The sequence below is a fragment of the Pseudozyma hubeiensis genome (genome assembly GCF_000403515.1).
Source record: "Pseudozyma hubeiensis SY62 DNA, scaffold: PHS38, whole genome shotgun sequence".
Classification (NCBI taxonomy): domain Eukaryota; kingdom Fungi; phylum Basidiomycota; class Ustilaginomycetes; order Ustilaginales; family Ustilaginaceae; genus Pseudozyma; species Pseudozyma hubeiensis.
The window spans coordinates 717,077-735,930 of record NW_012133820.1 but is presented as its reverse complement, the minus strand read 5'-3'; the positions used below and the strand labels follow the sequence as shown (position 1 = coordinate 735,930).

General features: G+C 56.4%; 8 protein-coding genes across 8 annotated transcripts; 2 read left to right on the top strand and 6 right to left on the bottom strand.

The window, feature by feature from the left end:
* Window positions 1-68: 68 nt before the first annotated feature.
* Window positions 69-3,682, bottom strand: PHSY_004003 (hypothetical protein; the record flags this gene model as incomplete). The annotated part of the gene is made up of 3 exons (XM_012334620.1): window positions 69-125; window positions 2,280-2,491; window positions 3,664-3,682. The coding sequence occupies 3 exons, from the start codon at window positions 3,680-3,682 to the stop codon at window positions 69-71; spliced, it is 288 nt and encodes a 95-aa protein (XP_012190010.1).
* A 334-nt stretch (window positions 3,683-4,016) lies between these two features.
* On the bottom strand, window positions 4,017-8,324 carry PHSY_004002 (hypothetical protein; the record flags this gene model as incomplete). The annotated part of the gene is made up of 1 exon (XM_012334619.1): window positions 4,017-8,324. The coding sequence occupies one exon, from the start codon at window positions 8,322-8,324 to the stop codon at window positions 4,017-4,019; it is 4,308 nt and encodes a 1,435-aa protein (XP_012190009.1).
* An 85-nt stretch (window positions 8,325-8,409) lies between these two features.
* Window positions 8,410-8,685, bottom strand: PHSY_004001 (hypothetical protein; the record flags this gene model as incomplete). Its single annotated transcript, XM_012334618.1, has 1 exon — window positions 8,410-8,685. One exon carries the CDS (start codon window positions 8,683-8,685, stop codon window positions 8,410-8,412), a length of 276 nt encoding a protein of 91 aa, XP_012190008.1.
* A 260-nt stretch (window positions 8,686-8,945) lies between these two features.
* Window positions 8,946-9,687, bottom strand: PHSY_004000 (hypothetical protein; the record flags this gene model as incomplete). Its single annotated transcript, XM_012334617.1, has 2 exons — window positions 8,946-9,251; window positions 9,541-9,687. The coding sequence occupies 2 exons, from the start codon at window positions 9,685-9,687 to the stop codon at window positions 8,946-8,948; spliced, it is 453 nt and encodes a 150-aa protein (XP_012190007.1).
* A 152-nt stretch (window positions 9,688-9,839) lies between these two features.
* Window positions 9,840-11,129, top strand: PHSY_003999 (hypothetical protein; the record flags this gene model as incomplete). The annotated part of the gene is made up of 1 exon (XM_012334616.1): window positions 9,840-11,129. The coding sequence occupies one exon, from the start codon at window positions 9,840-9,842 to the stop codon at window positions 11,127-11,129; it is 1,290 nt and encodes a 429-aa protein (XP_012190006.1).
* A 259-nt stretch (window positions 11,130-11,388) lies between these two features.
* Window positions 11,389-12,363, top strand: PHSY_003998 (hypothetical protein; the record flags this gene model as incomplete). The annotated part of the gene is made up of 2 exons (XM_012334615.1): window positions 11,389-12,199; window positions 12,293-12,363. 2 exons carry the CDS (start codon window positions 11,389-11,391, stop codon window positions 12,361-12,363), a joined length of 882 nt encoding a protein of 293 aa, XP_012190005.1.
* Window positions 12,364-12,840: 477 nt separating this feature from the next.
* PHSY_003997 (hesp-379 protein) lies at window positions 12,841-13,413 on the bottom strand (the record flags this gene model as incomplete). The annotated part of the gene is made up of 1 exon (XM_012334614.1): window positions 12,841-13,413. The coding sequence occupies one exon, from the start codon at window positions 13,411-13,413 to the stop codon at window positions 12,841-12,843; it is 573 nt and encodes a 190-aa protein (XP_012190004.1).
* Window positions 13,414-14,615: 1,202 nt separating this feature from the next.
* Window positions 14,616-18,014, bottom strand: PHSY_003996 (hypothetical protein; the record flags this gene model as incomplete). The annotated part of the gene is made up of 1 exon (XM_012334613.1): window positions 14,616-18,014. One exon carries the CDS (start codon window positions 18,012-18,014, stop codon window positions 14,616-14,618), a length of 3,399 nt encoding a protein of 1,132 aa, XP_012190003.1.
* Window positions 18,015-18,854: the final 840 nt, after the last annotated feature.

Sequence of the window (18,854 nt, the reverse complement as noted above, 5' to 3'; positions counted from 1 at the left end):
TGGGGAAGTGACTGGAGGAGAGCGTTCCTCTGCACTGCAGGTGGCGAACTTGTTGAAGGCTCGACGTCCTACTCGTGCAGCTCGTTAGAGCATTGAACGGCAACAGCGATGCGCTGATACGAGGTCTACAGAGACAAAGAGAGAGAAAGTCGAGAAGGTGTGGCTGACGAAATAGACGAGAGGCGGTGTCACCGCTTGCTTAGTGGACGGTGATGAGGCGAGGTACGCGCTGAATCGAGAAGAGATGGTGAGAGTCGGGAAGGGCGGCGTCGACGAAGCTGGGCAAGTAGCTGGGTGAACAAGATGGTGGCGCAAAGAGATGCTCGGTTGGGAAGGTACGATCGTCCAAACCCTTTTTGTCTAGGCGACGATGCAGGAAATCGAATGTGCAAGATCCGGACGGCGGCAAAAGACGGGCAGGAAGAAGGCGGTTCAAAAAGCGCTTTTCCGGACTTCCTGCGGGCGGGCGAACGGAAGATGAATGAATGGTACAAATCAGCCCAGAAGGGGGAAGGTGCGGAATAAGGGTCGAGACCCTCGAAGAGCGCAAGAAGTGTGAGTGCGACCCTCGAAGTAGGGCAGTCAATTGCACTTGGGTGCGAGTCTGACGAGATGGCAATCAAAAGAAAGCGAGCGGCTGCCACGTTTACGGTTATTACGATCCGGCCGTTGGTGCTAGTGGATATGCCGGCAGAGTTGATGGTGGTGTAGTACGACGAGGACGAGGTGTGCGCGGGCTACGAGAAATCGGAAAGACTTTTTTTAGGGTACCGGTGGCACGGTGCAAGCCGAGGCGTAGGCGAAAGGCGACAGGACGGAAAAAAGGAGCCGCGAAGGCTAAGCTGCGACCCGTCTATGCAGGCTATACAAACCAAGCCAAGCGAACCCAAGCTGGAAGCCGATGTCGAGAAGCCCGTTGCCGAACTCAGCTAGATTGTGAGGGCGGTCGACGAGCGTCTTGTCGAGCGTTGTGGTAAGTTTCGGCAAAGCAGAGCGGCGCAAAGCAGAATAGAAGGGCTGCCAAGTGAGCACGGAACAGCCGAGATGGCCGGATCAAAAGCGCAGTTGGTGAACTGAGCCTTGTGAGACGGGCGACTTGCGCGAGAGACACTACACTGGGAGCTAGTCACAGATGCAAAGGCCGAGGGGCAGAGAGGTGGCCTGTTCCGAGAGACAGAACAGAGGGAGGCCTTGAGCCAGAGATGACTGAGGTGCTGTAGGCGGCGAGAGCGAAGGCGCAGAGTGTCTCTGTCGCGTCTCCGTCTGAGCCGAAGGCGGGGTCAGGCGCAAAAGCTTTGCTGCTTAGCTCGCGCATGGATTTTTCGTTCGGCCAAACTATTTCTAAGGGTTCTACAACAGCCACGCGCGCCAGAGCCCAGAAGCAGCCGAAGAGCAGGTGCTTCGCGCGTGTCCGCTGCAGCCCTATCCACAGGGAAAAAAATTAAGTTTGAAAAATTCTGAGAAAAGGGCGCAATATCGTAGTCAAGACAGTCAACCTGTGCTGAGCGGACTGTCACAAATCATTATTTAGATAAATTGTTCATACAAAGTGGGTCTTCTTCGCCGTGTCCTGCCACGGATGTACCGGCAGTGGAATGAATTTTACAAAAATGATTAGGAAAACACTCATGTCTTGAATTTCGATTGAATAAGCGGCAGGATGTCGCGACGACACTAGTTCCACCATACCCAAAATGAGCCAAAATTACGCCAACCAGCCTCTCATGAGCTTTGCCCACTGTTGAATGAGTCGACGCCCATAGTGCCACGGATCGTCCGAGCGCAATCTGCTCAACGCACAGTATGCAGACAAAGATTGCCTCAAAGCACGAATATGAAGAGAGAGAGAGAGTTTAATGCGAAGGTCGAGGGGGATGTCAAAGCGTGCCCCGCTCTGGCGAATTTACGAATCGTGGCAAGAGCGGAAGCAGAACCAAAAAGCAGGCTTAGGTGAGATGGTCCCTCTCGGTTGGGCCACGAGGCGGGCCGTTGCAGCAGTCTCGCCAAAGCGGACGGCGGGTGGGTGTTTCCGCCCTCCGCTGCAGGCTTTTGCAGCTAGACAAGGCCAGCCATAGTCTCGCCTATGCGTTAGCAGGCGCCTGTGACTTGGCCCGAGTCGTCGGATGACGTGACAGGCAAACTGTTCCGAGATGCAGCGTACAGCAGTGCTCAGATGCTTCCGCACAGCCGCAAGCAAGACACACCTCTTTGTCCTTCGGCACAGCGCGGTCCAAAAGAGGTACAAAGCATTGTATCAAATTATAAAATCATAGACTAACGAGTCCAAGCCAAGATGCAGTGTCAGATGAACTTTTTGGCAGCTTGCGGCAATCAATGCACGTCGTTCGGCACACGTTTGCTGTCTCGATTTGGCGTCGAAAACTAAGCACTGGCGTCGACACGGGATCCGGCAGCATTCCACTCTGCAGTAAAGCTTCACACAACAGCTCGCTCTCATGATTTGCTTGTTCGTCTAGCTGCGAAACCTGGACTGTGGGAACGCAAGACACGTTTTTCGTCACTTCCGGACAGCCCGACAGCTTCCACATGAAAGCTCAAGCGGCCTTCAGCTGTTCCGACGTCGACTGAGACGCTGCATAGAAACAAGCGGTTGCCTTCATTTGTGTCGCATGGCACATGACAGTTCGACTTTTCTGCTCTCAACACCCCACCCTTTCCCACGCGCGATAATCACGCAACGCGCCGATTCTGAACGACAGTGAGTGTCCAGCCTGCTCCTTCATTGACGCGACGAACGACGTCGGTTGGCTGGTTCAAGCCGAGTGACAAGAGTGTCTCCTGATCAACAAGCTCAATGAGATGACCAAGGCGGTTGCCGAACAGGCGTGAGAAAGAGTCGAACCGAGGCTGAACATCCGACCCGACTCTCTGTCGAAGTTTCGCCGAAGAGAAGCCATCTGAGACTGCATGTACACAGCAGGTGTGCGATCTCGCAGCTGACACGTTGTATAAGCGAGCCACTCGTTCGAGACATCGCGTGAGCGCAGTCGATCAAGGCTACGCACCTCCGAAAGGTTTTGCATGATGGCAAAGCTCGAGTTTGGCGGAGTCGGCTTCTTTGGTTGTCCTGCAAATTATTCCGACAGACTAAAAGTCGGTAAGGAGAGAGATGCGAGAGATTGCCGAGAATTTCGGTTCTCTCTCCCTCCCTTACTCTTCGGCTTTCCCTTCCATCCAGACTCCGCCTTTTGCCTTGCTCTGTGACCACATCTTTGCCTGCAAGGTGGCGCCATCCACTCTCTTTTGATGCTAGTGTCGCATCGGATGATGACTAACTTGCTAGCTCGAGGCGAATCAATTTCATCGTCTCGCTAACGATCCCCCCGAAAGTTTGGCCGTGGATTTAGACTGCATGGCAAGCACCGGGACGCGCTTACAACGACAAGCGCAAACTTTCCTTGGATTTTCGTGCCGCCATTTCCAAGCGAGGTGCCACCCTCAAATGTCGGCTCTGCCTTAGCGTGATCAGCCGAACCGCTCGTTTCGTTCCACGTTGTCGCCTTGTGTCCAGACCTCTCGCACCTGCTGCTCCTATTGACACCTGCCTGCTTCACTTGCTGTCATCCGAAAGCCATGCTTCCAATCTGGCGCCTTTTGACCTCCACCGGCGACTCGATCGTCCAGTCCGGATATCACCCTCACCGGTCGAGCGAGGAAGCATACCCGAAACACAGCTGCGAGCCGCTCCACTTGCGATGCCACTCATTTTGACCACGATCTTCGCTCAAATGCCACGCGGCGCCGCAATCAAGGGTCCCTTTGTGTGTCCAACATCGCTCCGATGAGATTATGCGATACAGTTTGGGTCAATCGTCGATCTGTGCGAATGAAAAGACGAGAGCCCTCCGCAATCATGCACATGCCATTGTACTGTTTACATTGTACTCTGTACCGCTTGCTGCAGGATGCGGTGAGTTGACAGTGGCGGGTTCATGCGCGGAAGCGGAACAGCCTCACCTTGTTCTCGTCTCCCCGAGGGTCCTTGCGGGAGCGCCTCATACAGCGGCAGCCATGTTTGTCCGCGACGGCTTCTTGCTCGCATAGGGACTCGGCACCACCGAGTCCACGCTGGCCGCAAACTGCCTCTCAAACTCGTCGACGCTGCCACCCCACACCCCAAAGTTTTGCTGCGTCAGGTTCCCCAACGCATCCAGCTGATGAATCACGTCCTTCATCGCCAACGCGTACGAGTAGAACAGCAGGTAGGCGCTCGATCCGCGCACTGCACGTCGCTTAACCACGGGCAGTTCCCGAATCTGTTCCAACAGCCTGGCCCGGCATTGGTCGGCAGGTGGGAAGTACGGCGGCACGGGGCTCTTCAGATGGAAGGCGGATCCGAGGGTGTAAAAGTAGAGCAGCACGTTGCCCACCATGTCCCTCCGCGCGCCGTTGACGGGCACGACAAAATCTTGGCGTACGTGCTCGTACCAGTCCTGCCGTGTGGTGACGCAGCGCATGCTGTGCAGCTTGTCGAGGATATTTTGACAGCACGAGAGCATCGACCGATAGGTTGCGACTGGGAAAGGGCCTTTTAGGCGAGGCTCGTTCTTGGTCTGCGCCAGGAGCCCCTCCAGCTTGATCAGCGAGACCTGCAGATGCAGCTCGATTGCCTGAAACTCGTCTCCATGCCGCGACGCCAATCTGCCGAGTAGAGCGGCTTCTTCGTCGTCTCGATCGTCGCTATCGTAGGTCTGCTCGTCTCCATCCTCGTTGTCGTTCGCCCCATGTGCGCTGTGTCGATGCGACCGTGCCTGCGACAGGTCTCGAGAGTACGACAGCACAAGTCGCTGATACAGCCACGCCAGTTTGAAAAGCACGTCCGACACGCCTAGCGCAAGCTGACGTCGCGCCTCGAACGGCCACACCAGTTGATTGAGCAGCGTCGCCCACACGACGCCCACAGTGACCGAGATGGTACGTTGGTACGCAATCTGCTCGACCTCTATCTCGGTCTTGCGGAGATTGTAACTGTACAACGCCGTCAGGTTGTACGTGAGGAGCACAAAGCGTCCGCTCGAGGCCAGCTGAGGTTTGCCGACAATGTAGCGGAAGCAAGGGATCGAGAAGAGCACGCCAAAGATCGGCAGCAGAATGTGGTTGTCTGGGAAAAGCTTGTACACCCCGACGGCGGCAACGGCGCCCATGACGGTACCAACGATGCGATGCAGGCTCATGTGATTGGACTGACCCACTGTCGGGGAGAGCACCACAAAGAAGCTGAGACACGCCCATTGGCCCTGGAATTTGGTGAAGATGGGCCGTGTCGAAGGGAAAAAAGCGGGGCTCGCCAGTAGAGCGCTTCCAAGGCCAGCCTTGATGGAAAACTTTGTATCGGGCTGGCGGAAGAATTCCCCGACTGCCCACACCAGTCGCTGCAGCTTGTCGTGCCACGTTGTGGCCTTGGGTGTCTGGTGCGTGTTAACGGCGTGGCGTCGGTTCGAGGGAAAGTCGAGCGGCGTCGTGATCTTTTTGGCTGCTGTAGAAGCCTTGGCGGTCCTGCCGAACCGACGACGCTTGCCATTCGTGCTGCCACCTTTGCCCCATCTCCAGCCGAGCATCGAAGCGATGTCGGACAGCGTGACGCTCAGCGTGCCCATGAAGAGACGGACACGCATCCATCGTGATGTCTGTCTCGCCAAAGCAATCCGCTCTTCTGCCTGTCGGATCTCCTCTAGCGCTTCGACAAGCACTTCGAGCTCCTTGGCGAATTCTTCCAGATTGAAGACAAAGAAAAAGATGAGAAAGACGTCCTCATCTCCCTGCTTGTTCTGCAGACGGCCTTTTACCGCATCCTCGTTATTCTGCACGTCCGTATTGCGCGCGTCGTTGCCGATCTGCTGAGCTAGCTTCTTTGGCTCCATGGTGTAGATGCGCTTGATCGCGACCGTCTGCTCGTGCTGGAACCGGCGCAGCGCCTTCGAGATGTCGCTGTGCAAGCCATCGAAGCTTGTGCCTGGTATGTAAGCGCGCGTTGAAGTGCCAGCAAAGTCGCGCCAGGTGCCAGTATCTCCTGCACTCTGGTCTGCAGGGGAAGCCGCTTTGAGTTCGGCGATGATGCCCGCATCGCGCGCCACAAAAGTGGAACGCAGGCCTCTGAGCGTTCGACAGCAAGAGAAGACGAGACTTCGCATGTGCGGTCCTACACTGGAGATGAAATCCTCGAAGGCGTTGGCCTCGTTGTAGATCTCGGAGGGATGGAGCGCGGGTTCAGCTTCGAACATCGTGGAAAGCTTCGACGAGGCAGGGCGACTGGAACGCGTAGCTGCGCTATCTTGTGTCGCGAACTCCTCGTCCTGAGCTGATGGCGTGGTCTCCGCTCGTTCTCGAGCAATCCGGGCTTTCTCTCTTTGCGCTGCCATGATCTGATGCTGCAGACCACAGCTGCTCCGAAGACCTGTGAGATGCTGTGCAAGCCGATTGAGCGAGTCGGTCGCTTCGACATACTTTGCACCCATACCACGCATTCGAAGATCGAAGAGAGACTCGAGCTTGGCCTCTTCCAAGTTCTTCTTGAGCGAGGTGAAGCTGTCGTGGTGGTCATCGATGGCGCGCTTGATGCGATCGCCGTTGAAATGGAAGTTGGAAGGGTCTTCGAGCAAGAAGGTCTTTGTGAGGACACGCAAGAGCGTCGAGAAGCCGCGCAGATTGCGAACGATGTCGCTTTGCAGGTTGGAGGTGGCGCTCTGCGGCCAGACGAAGAAGCAGACGATGTTGCTGATCAGGGAGCCCACCAGCACGACCAAGGTGACCTGGAAGGTCTTTTCGGTCGAGAAGTGACCGAGGTGGAGCGAGCCCTCCTTGACGACGACAGTGAAGACGATGATCGCGATGAGCGAGCAGGCGGTGTTGAACTGAGGCTTGGCCACCTTGATCTTTGCATAGCCGACGAGCGCCATGCCGAAGCCGAGGAAGACCAGCACGCTGATAATGTCGGAGATGATGACGCGGTTGGTCTCGTGCAAGAAGACGGCGACCGCCATGGAGCAGAAACCGAGCGCGATGGCATAGAGGAAGGAGCCAAGAGCGTAGAGATCGGCTTCGATCATCGCACCGAGCGTCTTGGCTGGATGGAAGTAGACTGCCACCGTCGCGATCATGTGCAAATTCGAGAAGGGCACATCGTCGTTGGGATCGTTGTTGGGCAGAAAGCTCGCCAGCCAGCGGCTGAGGACAGCAGAGTAGGTGAAGAGGGAAGCGGCAAGATACGCGAGTGCACACTTGAAGATGCTTCTTTGAAGAGGAGTAAGTTTTGATCCGTTCAGGAAAGACATCGCTGAACGAACAGCGGCTCGAAAAGATGCGGTCCGGCCTGTCGAGGCACCGGAGGATTGGGCCGACGTCGACGGGTCGCCGCCGTTGCGCACGCCGGAGCCGCTGTAGCTTGCGTATGATATCGAGCGGCTCACTTTGCCAACAAACGCCCTTCCCTGAACATGTCGGTTGTCGCTGTCGCTATCGCTTTCGCTCTCAGTGTCGGATTCCGATTCGGTCTCGCTGTCCAGAAGATGTTCTTGGGTGGAGTACAGGAGCGGGTCCTCGCCGAGCGGAGTTTGATCGGGGTCGTCGGTTAAGACGCTGGTTGGCTCTTCGCTGAGCGAGCTGCGGTGAACAAAAAGGTCATCTAGGCTGGACTGGGTTTTGGGATCGGGTTTCGACGGTGATGGTGCTGTGGGAACCGTGCTCTTGTCTGCGGTACGGTGCTCCGTAGAGGAAGGAGACGGGCGATGGCGAAGCTTGAAGCTTGACTTGCCCTTTAGGGACGAAGGTCCTGCGAAGCTTGCGAGCGAGTCATCAGGATTGTCCTGTTCGTTTTCCCCGGCGTAAGAAGAGCCTGCCCGCTGTGGCAAGCCAGGTCGAGGAGCTGGAGTGAATACGGCTGAGACGAGGGCTGGCGAAGTCGAAGCCGTTCGTCCCGACACAGCCATGGAGAGACGTTTGCTCTTTCTGCTCTGTCGCGGCCTTGACTGGGACGAGTCCGTACCATCGTCGAATAGATGTGCTAGCGATTGCCACTGCTCTTGATATTGCCCTGGTGCGAGCAGATGGTCGATGTCGGTACGGAGAGTGTCCGAGGTGATGCCTTCATCATCAAACGTGCGCTCGTCCTCAAAAGCGCGAGATCGGCGTTTCGAAGGATCGACTGAATCCCTCAGAGCCGACGTGACGCGCACGCGCTGACGTACGGCATTCCACAGGTTGGGACGGATGGTGCCGGTGGTCGGAAGTGATTGGGTGCTGTGCGGATGATCGCGATCCGAGACGATGCGGCGTATGATCGGTCGGGCCGAGGGAGGAAGAAGCATCGAGCCTCCGGACGACGGTGAAACGTCTTGCCGCTGAGTTGGTGCACCCATCGTAATGCAAGGGTGGATCGCGATCCTGCTTTGCTCAGGCGTCGTGGCAGAGGGCAACCAAGGGCTCTCTTAAGGCAAAAGGCAAGGCATCCTCGACCTGCTGACTGAGAGCGATGTCGGGACCTCTCCGACAATCTGAAGCTCGTTGTTCAAGTTGATCGCAATCAAGGGCGATGGGATGATGGTCAAGACGGAAGCCCTTCGGTTGAGCCGCTGATGACTTGCGACCAATGCCAAGAAGTACAAAATGAGCTGCACTGCTTTGACGCGTGTTGCTTTCGTTGTGATTCGGATGCGTGTTGTTCTCCATCTGCAGGGTCTTTGTGCGTTCAAATTCAGCCAAATCTCAGAGCTAACTCACCAAAAGCCCCTGTCTGGGCGATCCAGAAATTAAAACCAACAGAAAGGAAAGTGGAAAAAAAGGCACAAAAAATGAAAGCCGAAATTGGCAAGTCGTGGATGTGACGGGGCAGCACAGCGCGACATGCCTTCGACTTGCTGCGTTGTGGCAGCCGCACGGCCCGCCTTCAAATACTGCCAACCTTCTGATCGAAGCGCCCCATCTTTTCATCATCTCAGCGTCGCCTTCCGTTCAAAACCCTCGTCAACGTTGAAGGAATAGTCACACGGCGACGATAATGCATTGCAAAGGACGGGACGTTCCACACCAGCCGTGATGGGGCTGTTCACAGGTTCATCTTCCGCCTCTCGGAGACCCGCTTCATCTGCACCCTTGAGGCGTCGTTCGCTTGGGCGCAGCCGCGAGACTTTGTCAAACTCGGCCGCATCTTTGCGGAATCCGCAGCCCAAAACAAACGCTGAAACCGACTCTGGTGCTGCCGAAAACGACAAGTCAAGTTCGGCGCGAAGCGTCCACTTCCAGCATACAATCGGAAGCGGAGAAACGGATAATACTCCGAGCGAACGAAAGCGCTCGCTTCAGGATCAGCCTTCATCGATCGTCCTACCCGACCCAGCGACAGCCAAGGAAAAATCCATTGCGCATGACGACGCCGACGCCGACGAAGATCTAGAGCCGGACTTGGCGGACCTGCAGAGCGACAACGCCTTTCTGTACCAAAGACAAGTGCCGCTCGACTCAGCTCTCGGCCTCGAGCCTTCACATCCCACAAGTCCGAGCTTGCTCGAGCGTATTGACGCTTACGTCGCGGACCACTTTCTGGACTGTTTTGGCATCACACACTACAACGAGCTCGTCCGTCACCACAACCAACTCGTTCCCTTCTTGACCAAAGCGCCACGCTTCCTTTCGATCCACTCGCTCAAGCGAAAAGAGCTCGAGCGCGATCATACCGAGGTGCTCGACACGAGCGACACATGTCCCCGTCAAGAGCTCTGCCTCGGCCGTTGTCAGCTGGGGTTCAGCTGTCCGACTCAAGATCTGGTCTCAGCACAGGGTGAAACGCAAAGCGAACAGCCAGATCTGCCTGTACTCCGACGAGAATGAGCTCCCCTGCTTCGTCGGATTGCAGCCTGGAGAGCGGTGAGTGGAACGATGAGGACCAGTCGTTCTACTTTGATACCCGTCCGACGCCGTATGAGTGCTTTGATCCGGATCAATCATTCGAAGGCTACCAACACATCCTTACGACCCCGCGTGTCATTCAAGGGGCGTCCGGGGCACCCTCAACGGCAGAGCCTCTGGGTAGCATTCGCGAGGTCGAGGAGCAGGCACAGCACGCTCAGCAGCAGCGCGTGGAACGACATTGCTTCAACTGCGGCGAAGGCAATCACGCCGTGGCGCAATGTCGTCATCCCAAGGACCCCGAGCGCATCCGCCGGAGTCGACTCGAATTCAACGAAAGCAAAGCCGGGTGCGATGACGACGCGACTGGCGACATGAATGCACACGCAAGATTGCATGAACAGATTGCGTGGGTGGAGCAAAGACTTCGATGGCTGGACGAGTTTGTGCCAGGCAAGCCCAGCCCAGCCCTTATTGATGCACTTTCCTGGCCTTCAGACGGTGATAGTAGGGAAGATGGGTACGGTGGGTCAGCAGCAAATTTGCCTTACCTGCACAGGATGCTCCTGTGGGGGTATCCACCCGGCTGGGTGTCGTCGGAGGATCCGATCGAGCAAGTCAGACAGCGGATTCAGGTCGATTCTCAATGGAGTTCTCTCGACGTGTTGGGTGGCTTCGATGTTGCACCTTTGGGAGCAAGTCAGCGCCATACGTCAGCAGAGATATCTGCCAAGACAGCACCGGACGGAAATGCTGGCACCAAGCCAAGGAGATGGGTCGACTATCGGACCGATCTGTTCGACAGCCAGAGGCTGCAGACGTTCGATACCTCGTTTCGCGCGCCTCTGCCCAAGATGCCAAAACAAAAGGTCAATCCTCTTCCGACCGGACGGGATCAGCCAGGGATTGGTAGACGCTCTCCATCTTCCAGGGGCGTGCCGCAAACACGGATTGAAGGGGCGTCAGAGCGGTCCCGGAAGACCGAGGAAGAGGATCGGGCCGCTCTGTGGAATCGATTGCTGTCCGAGCGATCTCCTTCGCCGCCTGATCACCATGTCGCCAGGGAATCGAGACGGGCACCCGCGCATATCGATCGCCACCACCCATATGCATCTCCTTCTCGTTCTGTGCCAGCACCACCACCACCGTCCGAGCCTGCTCCCTTACCTCCCTCTCCCCCTCCCCCAGCACCGTCCTTGTCCCACCCTTCATCACCTCCAGCCCGGATTCAACGACAACTGTCTCCAATCCAAAGCACTCCAATGTAATACTACTACCAAAGCATTTCGAAACCAATTTTTTTCTGAACATTCTAGCAGAGCTGTGACCGTGTGTGTGTGTGTGTCAGAGTCGCTCTGGGCAATAATATGCATTGCCGATCGCGTGGCAAAGCGCGTGTGTCGTTTTTTGCACAGCAAAGTGGAGGTAAGAGCTCGGACCAACACAATCGAAGATGCTCTCCTCTTGTCAATTGTTGGCTCTGGACCACGATCTACACTCTCCTCTGCACATCGAGTAATAATAACGATGACGGGACGATTTGCACCGCTTTGCGGTGAAAAGCTGACGCTCTCCTCCTCGATCAAGATGGTAGACGGCTACACGATGCCTCGGTTCGGAATTGGTGCGTGGGATATGCGAGGTGGGGAGTGTAAGCGGGCACTGCTGACCGCATTTGACAAAGCGGGGTATCGGCATGTGGATACAGCTCGTTACTACGGGAACGAGGCTGCATGCGGAGAGGCGGTTCGCGAGTGCAGCGTTCCTCGATCCGAACTCTTCTACACCACCAAAATCCGTCCTACGGACATGGGAGGTGGAGAACGCACTCGCTCTGCGATCGAGGATAGTCTGAAGAAAACTGGGTTGGAGTACCTCGACCTCGTGCTGCTGCATGCACCGGATGGCGGTAAGAAGCATCGACTCGATTCGTGGGCTACCTTGACCGATCTCGTCCAAGAAGGCAAAATTCGCAGCTTGGGTGTGTCCAATTTCGGTCCACAGCACATCCAAGAATTGATGGACAGCAAACCTCGGCTGCCGCCCGTGTGCAATCAGATCGAATGCCACCCCTTTTTCGCTCAGAAGGAGCTCAGAGCAGCATGCGATTCCCACTCGATCATCGTACAGGCCTACTGTCCGTTGGCTCGTGGACAGTACTACGGAGATGCGACGCTGCAAAAAGTGGCGGCTGAGACGGGAAAAACCGAGGCACAGGTGATGCTACGCTGGCTCATCCAGCATGGGATCGTGGCGCTGCCCAAGAGCAGTAATCCGCAGAGGCAGGTGGAGAACGCAGAGTCGCTGTCGTTCGAGCTCTCGGATGAGCAGATGAAAGGTAAGTGAAAGCAGCACCGTCGAACAACGACCGATTGTCACGTTCGAGCAAACAGTAACTGACCTTTTCTCGTTGTGTTTTTCGCTTTTGCAGAGCTGGATGCCTTGGACCGCGGTGACAAGGGTTGGGTCGAGGTGCAGACGCAAAGCCAGCACTGTGACTAGAACAGTGAAATCCATCCCAGGCGGGTAGCTATCGGCCTTTCGTTCGTCTCAGCTTCTTGTGACACTTCGGGAATCAGAACTTGCACTTCCATTCCTTGGTCTGTCAGAATCCACAGCCTTGTGCCATGGCAGAATGGCAACTCCATGAGACGGCGATCTACGAATTAAATCCACGCACAGCGCGCGAAGGAGGGAGGGAGCGCTCATAGCTGCCCATATCTCTACGTAGAGCTATCCCGTTTGTACATTCTGAAGCCGCCATTTGCACTTCTACGCGTGGCAAGCTATTCAACCTACGTTTTTGGCATCCCATCGCACATCGTCAGCGAGTCAGCTGAGGGACGTATCCGCGAGGCGCAGAGCGAGGTAGGCTGCACTTTTTGACGCACGTTTAAAGCGCACTTTGGGGTGTAAAAGAGGATTAGGGTTGTTTTGATCGAACAAAGGCTACGTGACGGAATACAAGCGAACCAGCGTTTAGAGAACAAGACCTACTCCGAGGCCAAGGACCACCGAAGCGATGCTGCCGCACAGCGCCACTACACCAGCGTTTCCCATCGCACTGGCGCCGTTACTGTTACCACGCGAGCCAGTGCCCGTACTCGAAACACTAGAAAGCGTCGCACTAGCCGACCCCGTAGCAGCGGTCGTAGCTGAGTTGGTCGGGTTAGCATCCGTATTCGCCGTCACCTGGGCAGGCTGCGTACCGTTGGGCTTGACATCGAACGAATCCGAGGTGTAGTACACCTGAGGATGGTCGAGCTGGTAGTTGCTGCTGTTGACGAACAGCAGTTTGTAGTTGCCAGCGGGAATTTGGTCAATGAAGATCTGTGCACTGCCGTTGGTGGTCAGGAGGGCGTTGCCGATCTGGAAGTTTCCGTTGAGCTGGCTGTTGTTCGAGTTGAGCAGCTGGACCGAGAAGAAGCTAGGGTCCGACGAGTTGGCTACGGATGTGGAAGGAGCAGAAGGCGTTGTCAGCATAGAACTTAACGACAAGCTCTCGTCAAACCAGGATGGGACGTGAATATTCACCTTTCCAGTTCTGTTCATTTGACCGTCGATCAATCAGCACAAAATACGCAAAAATGCAAGAAGACTAGTCAGCTGACCGCTGTCTCGTCAGTGTAACTGGTCGATAAGAGCATATAGACGTACCAAGGTGTTGGTGTAGTTGGTCTGTAGTGCACGACGAACAAAGTTAGAACCACGATGAAGGTCTATGTCAGTATGCGCTTCGTTCATGATGCCAAAGATACGTGCGCAACGTCGCAGCCTCGAGTATGTCGACAACTTACCACCCAGTAACCACCGTTGTTGTTGGGGAAAGTGATCTCGAACGCCTGCGAGAGGCTGGCAAGCGAAGCGAGGACGGCGAGTGCGGAGGCGATCTGCATTGTTGTTGTTCGATGGCCCAGATGCAATGTGATGATGGTGGATGATGATGATGACGAGAAAGGAGCAAGCTGAGCCTTCCGCAGCGGATTGAAGAGGGCTAGATTCTGTACGACACAAAGAGGCGGGTGAACAACACTTGGGCTCGTCTGAGACATCTCCAGATCGACAGGGTCCTCTAGCTTTTTCCCTTTCGTCCCGTGCTGCGCTTCTGTCGACCTTTCGAAACTCCGACACAGCGCCCCAAAGGCGAAGCCAACAGCTGTCAGAAACACGACGTTTGCGGTTCTTGGCGCAGAACACGCACAGCCGGCCATTGCACCAATCGAACACCAGAATAGCTCAACGCTGCAACGTGAACTGGATATGTCGTGCTCTCACACACCTCGTTTCATTTCGCGAGGCTTCCTCTCTCTCGAAGCTCGACATCACAACTCACAGTATCGACGACCGAAACCCTTTTTGCACTTGCTCGCACTTCAATTGGGCTTTGAACAAGGCGAGGCAAAGGAGCCTTCTCGCAGATCACCAAGTGGGACAAATCCCGCCACAAAGCTTAGCTCGATCGGCCAACGAACGCAAAGAACGAGCCATGTCAATTTGCATACTTTTTCTTTTTCCTTTTCTTTTTCCTTTTCTAACCGCTCCTTTCGGAACAGACTTTCGGTACTGCGGCTTCGGCTCCGTGCCGAGCGATCTGCCCCACGTTCACTCTGCGGGACTGTCACTCAACTCGATCCCCACAAACATTGCTCTGCTACGAAAGCACAGCACACTGGAAAGAGGCCCCTCAGAGTACAGTACACTGGTCGCTGGCTCGACCTCAGCTTGAAAGTACAATACAATCGATCATTCGTGCGCTAATGGTGCGAAGGTGCACGGTGCGGTGACTGCGCCGGATGCTGTCCAAAGTTGGCTGGCGAAGCAGGTGAGGCCATGGCAAAGTGCATCTCGTTATACACGCCTGGTCCGCCCGTCTGAGGCGTACCCATCCCCATCAGACCGGGCATCGGTGCGTGGTGACCCCCTTGGCCACCATGAGGCGGAGCTATGGCGCTTCCCGTGCTGCTCGTTGCGCCCGACGCCATCGAAGCGCCTCCACCTCCGATGTCGTCCAGAAACTTGGAAAAGTAGTCGGTCCACGACAGGTCTTCCAGCTGATGCTGCGCTGAGCCCGGATCGTCCGTGTACAGCGGCATGATGCCACGAGCGTCACCAAATGACGCAGGATGGATCGCCGACACCGCGTGACCAGCGCCGCCGTGGCTCGGCACACCCGCTTGACCATTGTTGCCGCCGCTGGGCACGCTTCCCGCCATGTTGCCAGCTGCGCCGCTCATCATGAACTGTGTGAAAGCTGCCGAAGTGATCTGGTTCTCGCTGACGTGACTGCCTTCGCTGATCGAGGTGCGGCTCGGCGACATGGGTGCGCTCGGGATTGGCGACCAGCTGTGGATGTAAGATGCTGCCGAAACCGGATCGTTCCCGAACGTCCCGCTGCCGGTCAAGCTGGCCGCCTCTCCAAGCGGACCGCTTGGGCGCCTTTCCATCCTCTCGTTTCTCGCCGCTAGCCTGGCCGAAGGAGGCAGATCTACATCTGCTCGCGGCTGCATCATGCTAGGGATCGGTCCCATACCGAGCAGGCTCGGAGGCACAATGCCAGACATGCGTTGGTCCGCCCGCACGAGCATACGACTCACCCTCTCGCGCTGATCCGACGTCATAGTGTGCATCGATCGCAGCGCAATGTCGCGCAAGATACGATGCGCGCGGCGGAACAGCCGCGAAAAGTAGCGATCGTCAAACGCGGCAAAGATGCGCAGCGCCGACTCCACCAAATCGTTGTCCTCGGCCAGCTTGTCTACCTCGCGGCACTCGTGCCACACCGTGATCATGAACGTGGCCGTGCTCATGAAAGCCTGCTGGAAGATGAACACGAGGTCGCTCATGTGATTGCCCTCGTACAGCGCAATCACAACGCGCAAGCATTCTCGTGCGTGAAAGACGCATTGCGGATGCAGCATCTTGCGCAGTGCACTGTGCTCCAAGAAGGGCTTGAGGATATAGAGCCGGATGTCGTGCGTGCCACATTGGACCAAGCCAGCTTGCAGACGAAAGGGACTATCGATCGAGCGCAAATGCACTGGCGTTTCGGCCACCCACTCCTCGAGTCGTTTCGACAGGATCACCATGTCCTTGTACTCGGGCATGGCCCTCTGCTTGGAATTTGCTGGCAGCTTGCCGCGTCCTGCGCCATCTTGACGCCATCGTGGCGAGTACAGCACGTGCACCACATCCTGGACGATGACGTTGAGTTTGATCATGTGGATGAATCCGCTCATCACGATGGGTTTGTCGGCAGCGGTACGTGCCGGCGGAGGTGGAATCGGCCCGCCCGCCTCGTAATGAAACAGGACGTCGTCATCGATCTCGAGCGGCAATTTGACATCACAGTCCGACAATTTGAGGGCCAGCGGACGGCCCATGTTGATGGAAAAGATGCAGTCCAGGATGAAGGCGCCCCAAAACACTCGCCTGCGTAGCTCTTGATCAAAAGGCGAAAAGCCACGGTAGGCCTTTTCCTGGTGCAGACCGATATCTTGGAGCGCTCGAATGGCGACACCGAGCACTGTCCAGCTCGCTCCCGGTCCGATGGCACCGTGCATGAATGTAGCCGTCAGGATCATGACTTGAACGTTGATCAGACTCGCCGCATACACTTGGTGGTAGAGACGACTGGCGGCGGCAAAATGGTCGCCCGCGGTGTCTGGGTCGCCCGAGTCGGCGAGCACGCGCGGGTCGTTGGAAAAGCGTGATGCGATGGCGAGAATGGTGAAGACAAAGCCGCGAAAAGCAGAGTCCTTGTCGGCACGACCTGATGCCAGGTCGCGCTCGAGCGAGGGACGGTGGACGATGGGCATGAGGGGATGCAGCTGGCGGAAGAACAGGTCGAGCAGATCCTTGATGAGGTCACCTTCTGGGAGAGTGTAGCGTTCGAACCATTCATCAGTGACAGCATCGTCCCGGCCGACGGCGACGGTGTTTTTCCGGCGAAGCAGCAGGATCCATTCTTTCGAGTTGGTCGGATAGAGCGGACGCGACGTCGAAGCCGATGTAGAGGCAGACCTGGCGACGTGATTGGTCCCTGATGAGCTAGAGGTGGGATGGGAAACGCTGGGCATGGCCGCGTTGGATTTCTCTTGTCGGCTGCTCTGGTGTCGATGCGTCTCGTAGCTGATGCCGGCGTGGTTGGTGTGGCTGTCCAAAGCTCGATGGGAACCCGCGCTCGGACTGGGAGGACGGCTCTCGTCTGCAATGCTATGAAACAGCGTCATGGCGGACGAACGACCAAAGTAGCGCGGTCTCCCGTCTTCGACATCCGGTAAGAGGGCATCCCTATCCTCTCTCTTGGTTGCGTCATTCGAACTGTGGAGCGCAACGGCGCCATTAGCTGCAGCGTCGGGATCGTCGGCATCACTGCCGTCGCCGGCAAATCGGACCGTGGAGCGCGATGGGAGATCGGCGTCGTGATGCGAATGAAGCGAATCTCGTTTCGAACCTTGCGCCGCCCGATGGCTGCCACCTTGCCCATGCGCATCGTCGTCGTCGTCTTCATCGTCGCCGCTGCCACTGCCTTGCTGAGGCTTGTGATGTGATTCGAGCGATTGCCACGAGTTGGCATTCTGGGGTGGTGCGCTTGACCCGCTAGGGCCGGTAACATTGAGCTCTCCGCGTTCGAACTGTTGAGCTACATGTGGTGCCACAGACCGAAGTGCGCTGAGGAGCGTCTCGACCCTGCTTTCCAAGATCTCGTATTTGCCCCTGGATCTATCGGCATCGCTGCTGAAGGTGCATCGGTAGTTGTAGGCGGTGCAATTGTTGCATGTGTTGGTCGGATTGGGAAGTCCCTCGCACTTGATCTTTTTGCGACGGCAGGTGTCGCACGCCACAACGACCCTTCTGCGCTTCTTGGCCTTTGGCTCTGAGGGACTTGCGGCATCGTCTGCCTTGTGTTTGGAGGTCGAAGAAGCCTTGCTTTCGGCTGTGCTCTTCTTGCTCTTCTTGTGTGATGCGCTCGAGGCAGTCGCATTCTTTGACGGCGAAGCAGGAGTTGCGGAGGTGGATGCGATGGCCTTAGCGGGGTAGTTCATCACAGCAGCGGGAGTAGGCGAGTTCTCATACGATGTGCTTGATCGGCCATTCCGCATCGAGACGAGCTCGAAGGCGGCGTGCGTCTCGTCCTCGCTCTTGTAGGACATGGCGATTCAAGCAGAGGCGAGTCGACGGTCGGTACTTCGGATCGAGCCGATGGCTAGCCTGTCGTGAATCACGCCCACCGAGAGTGACTGTTGAACGGATCAACAAAGCTGAAAGACTGACATTGGACGATGCTCTCTGTCGGAGCAGCCGATCTTGGAATGAGGTGATCTGCCAGCGAGGATGATTGTCGATGGAAAAGTTGTATGAGGTGGGCTGCAATCGGCGTGATTTCCGAAATGGCGATTGCAGCAGTCGTCGCCGGCAATGCCGCGGGTTGGGTCGATGAGCCAAAGCAACGCTGAGCTTGCGATTGGTGTCAAACACTCAAACGAGTGGATGATCAAGGTTGGTAAGGCGGATGGATGAAGACGAGAAGAAGGCAAGCTGGCTAAAGCGATCTCAAAAAAAAGTTGGCGTTCTGCGGGGTACAGGATCGTGTATGGTCAACCAGTAGGAAAGCTAGCCTTACCGTCCGTCATTCGGTTATGCTTAGCGAGCGCGATTTGCGTGAAATCTCCACAGGGAAGCTCAATTGTCCGGCTCACCCGAGTTGCGCAGACCTCGCTGAACACTGTCGTAGGCTCACCTTTTCTTTTTGCCTTTTTTCATGCTCGCTTTGCTTTTGGGCTCGCTGCCGTTCGGTAGTGGCTCCCGACCTGTCTGTGAAGTCACCAGTTGTACGTTTGTGGCACACCTCAAGCTCGCCGCCATCTCAGTTGAGGCAGGATCCGTTCAACATGCTCTTCGTGAGCCAAAATGCCAAATAGAGGCAAGTGCTTCAGGAGCTCCACGTACACTCGTACGCTGTGAGAACCTTCTGCAGTCCTAGCCGATACGGC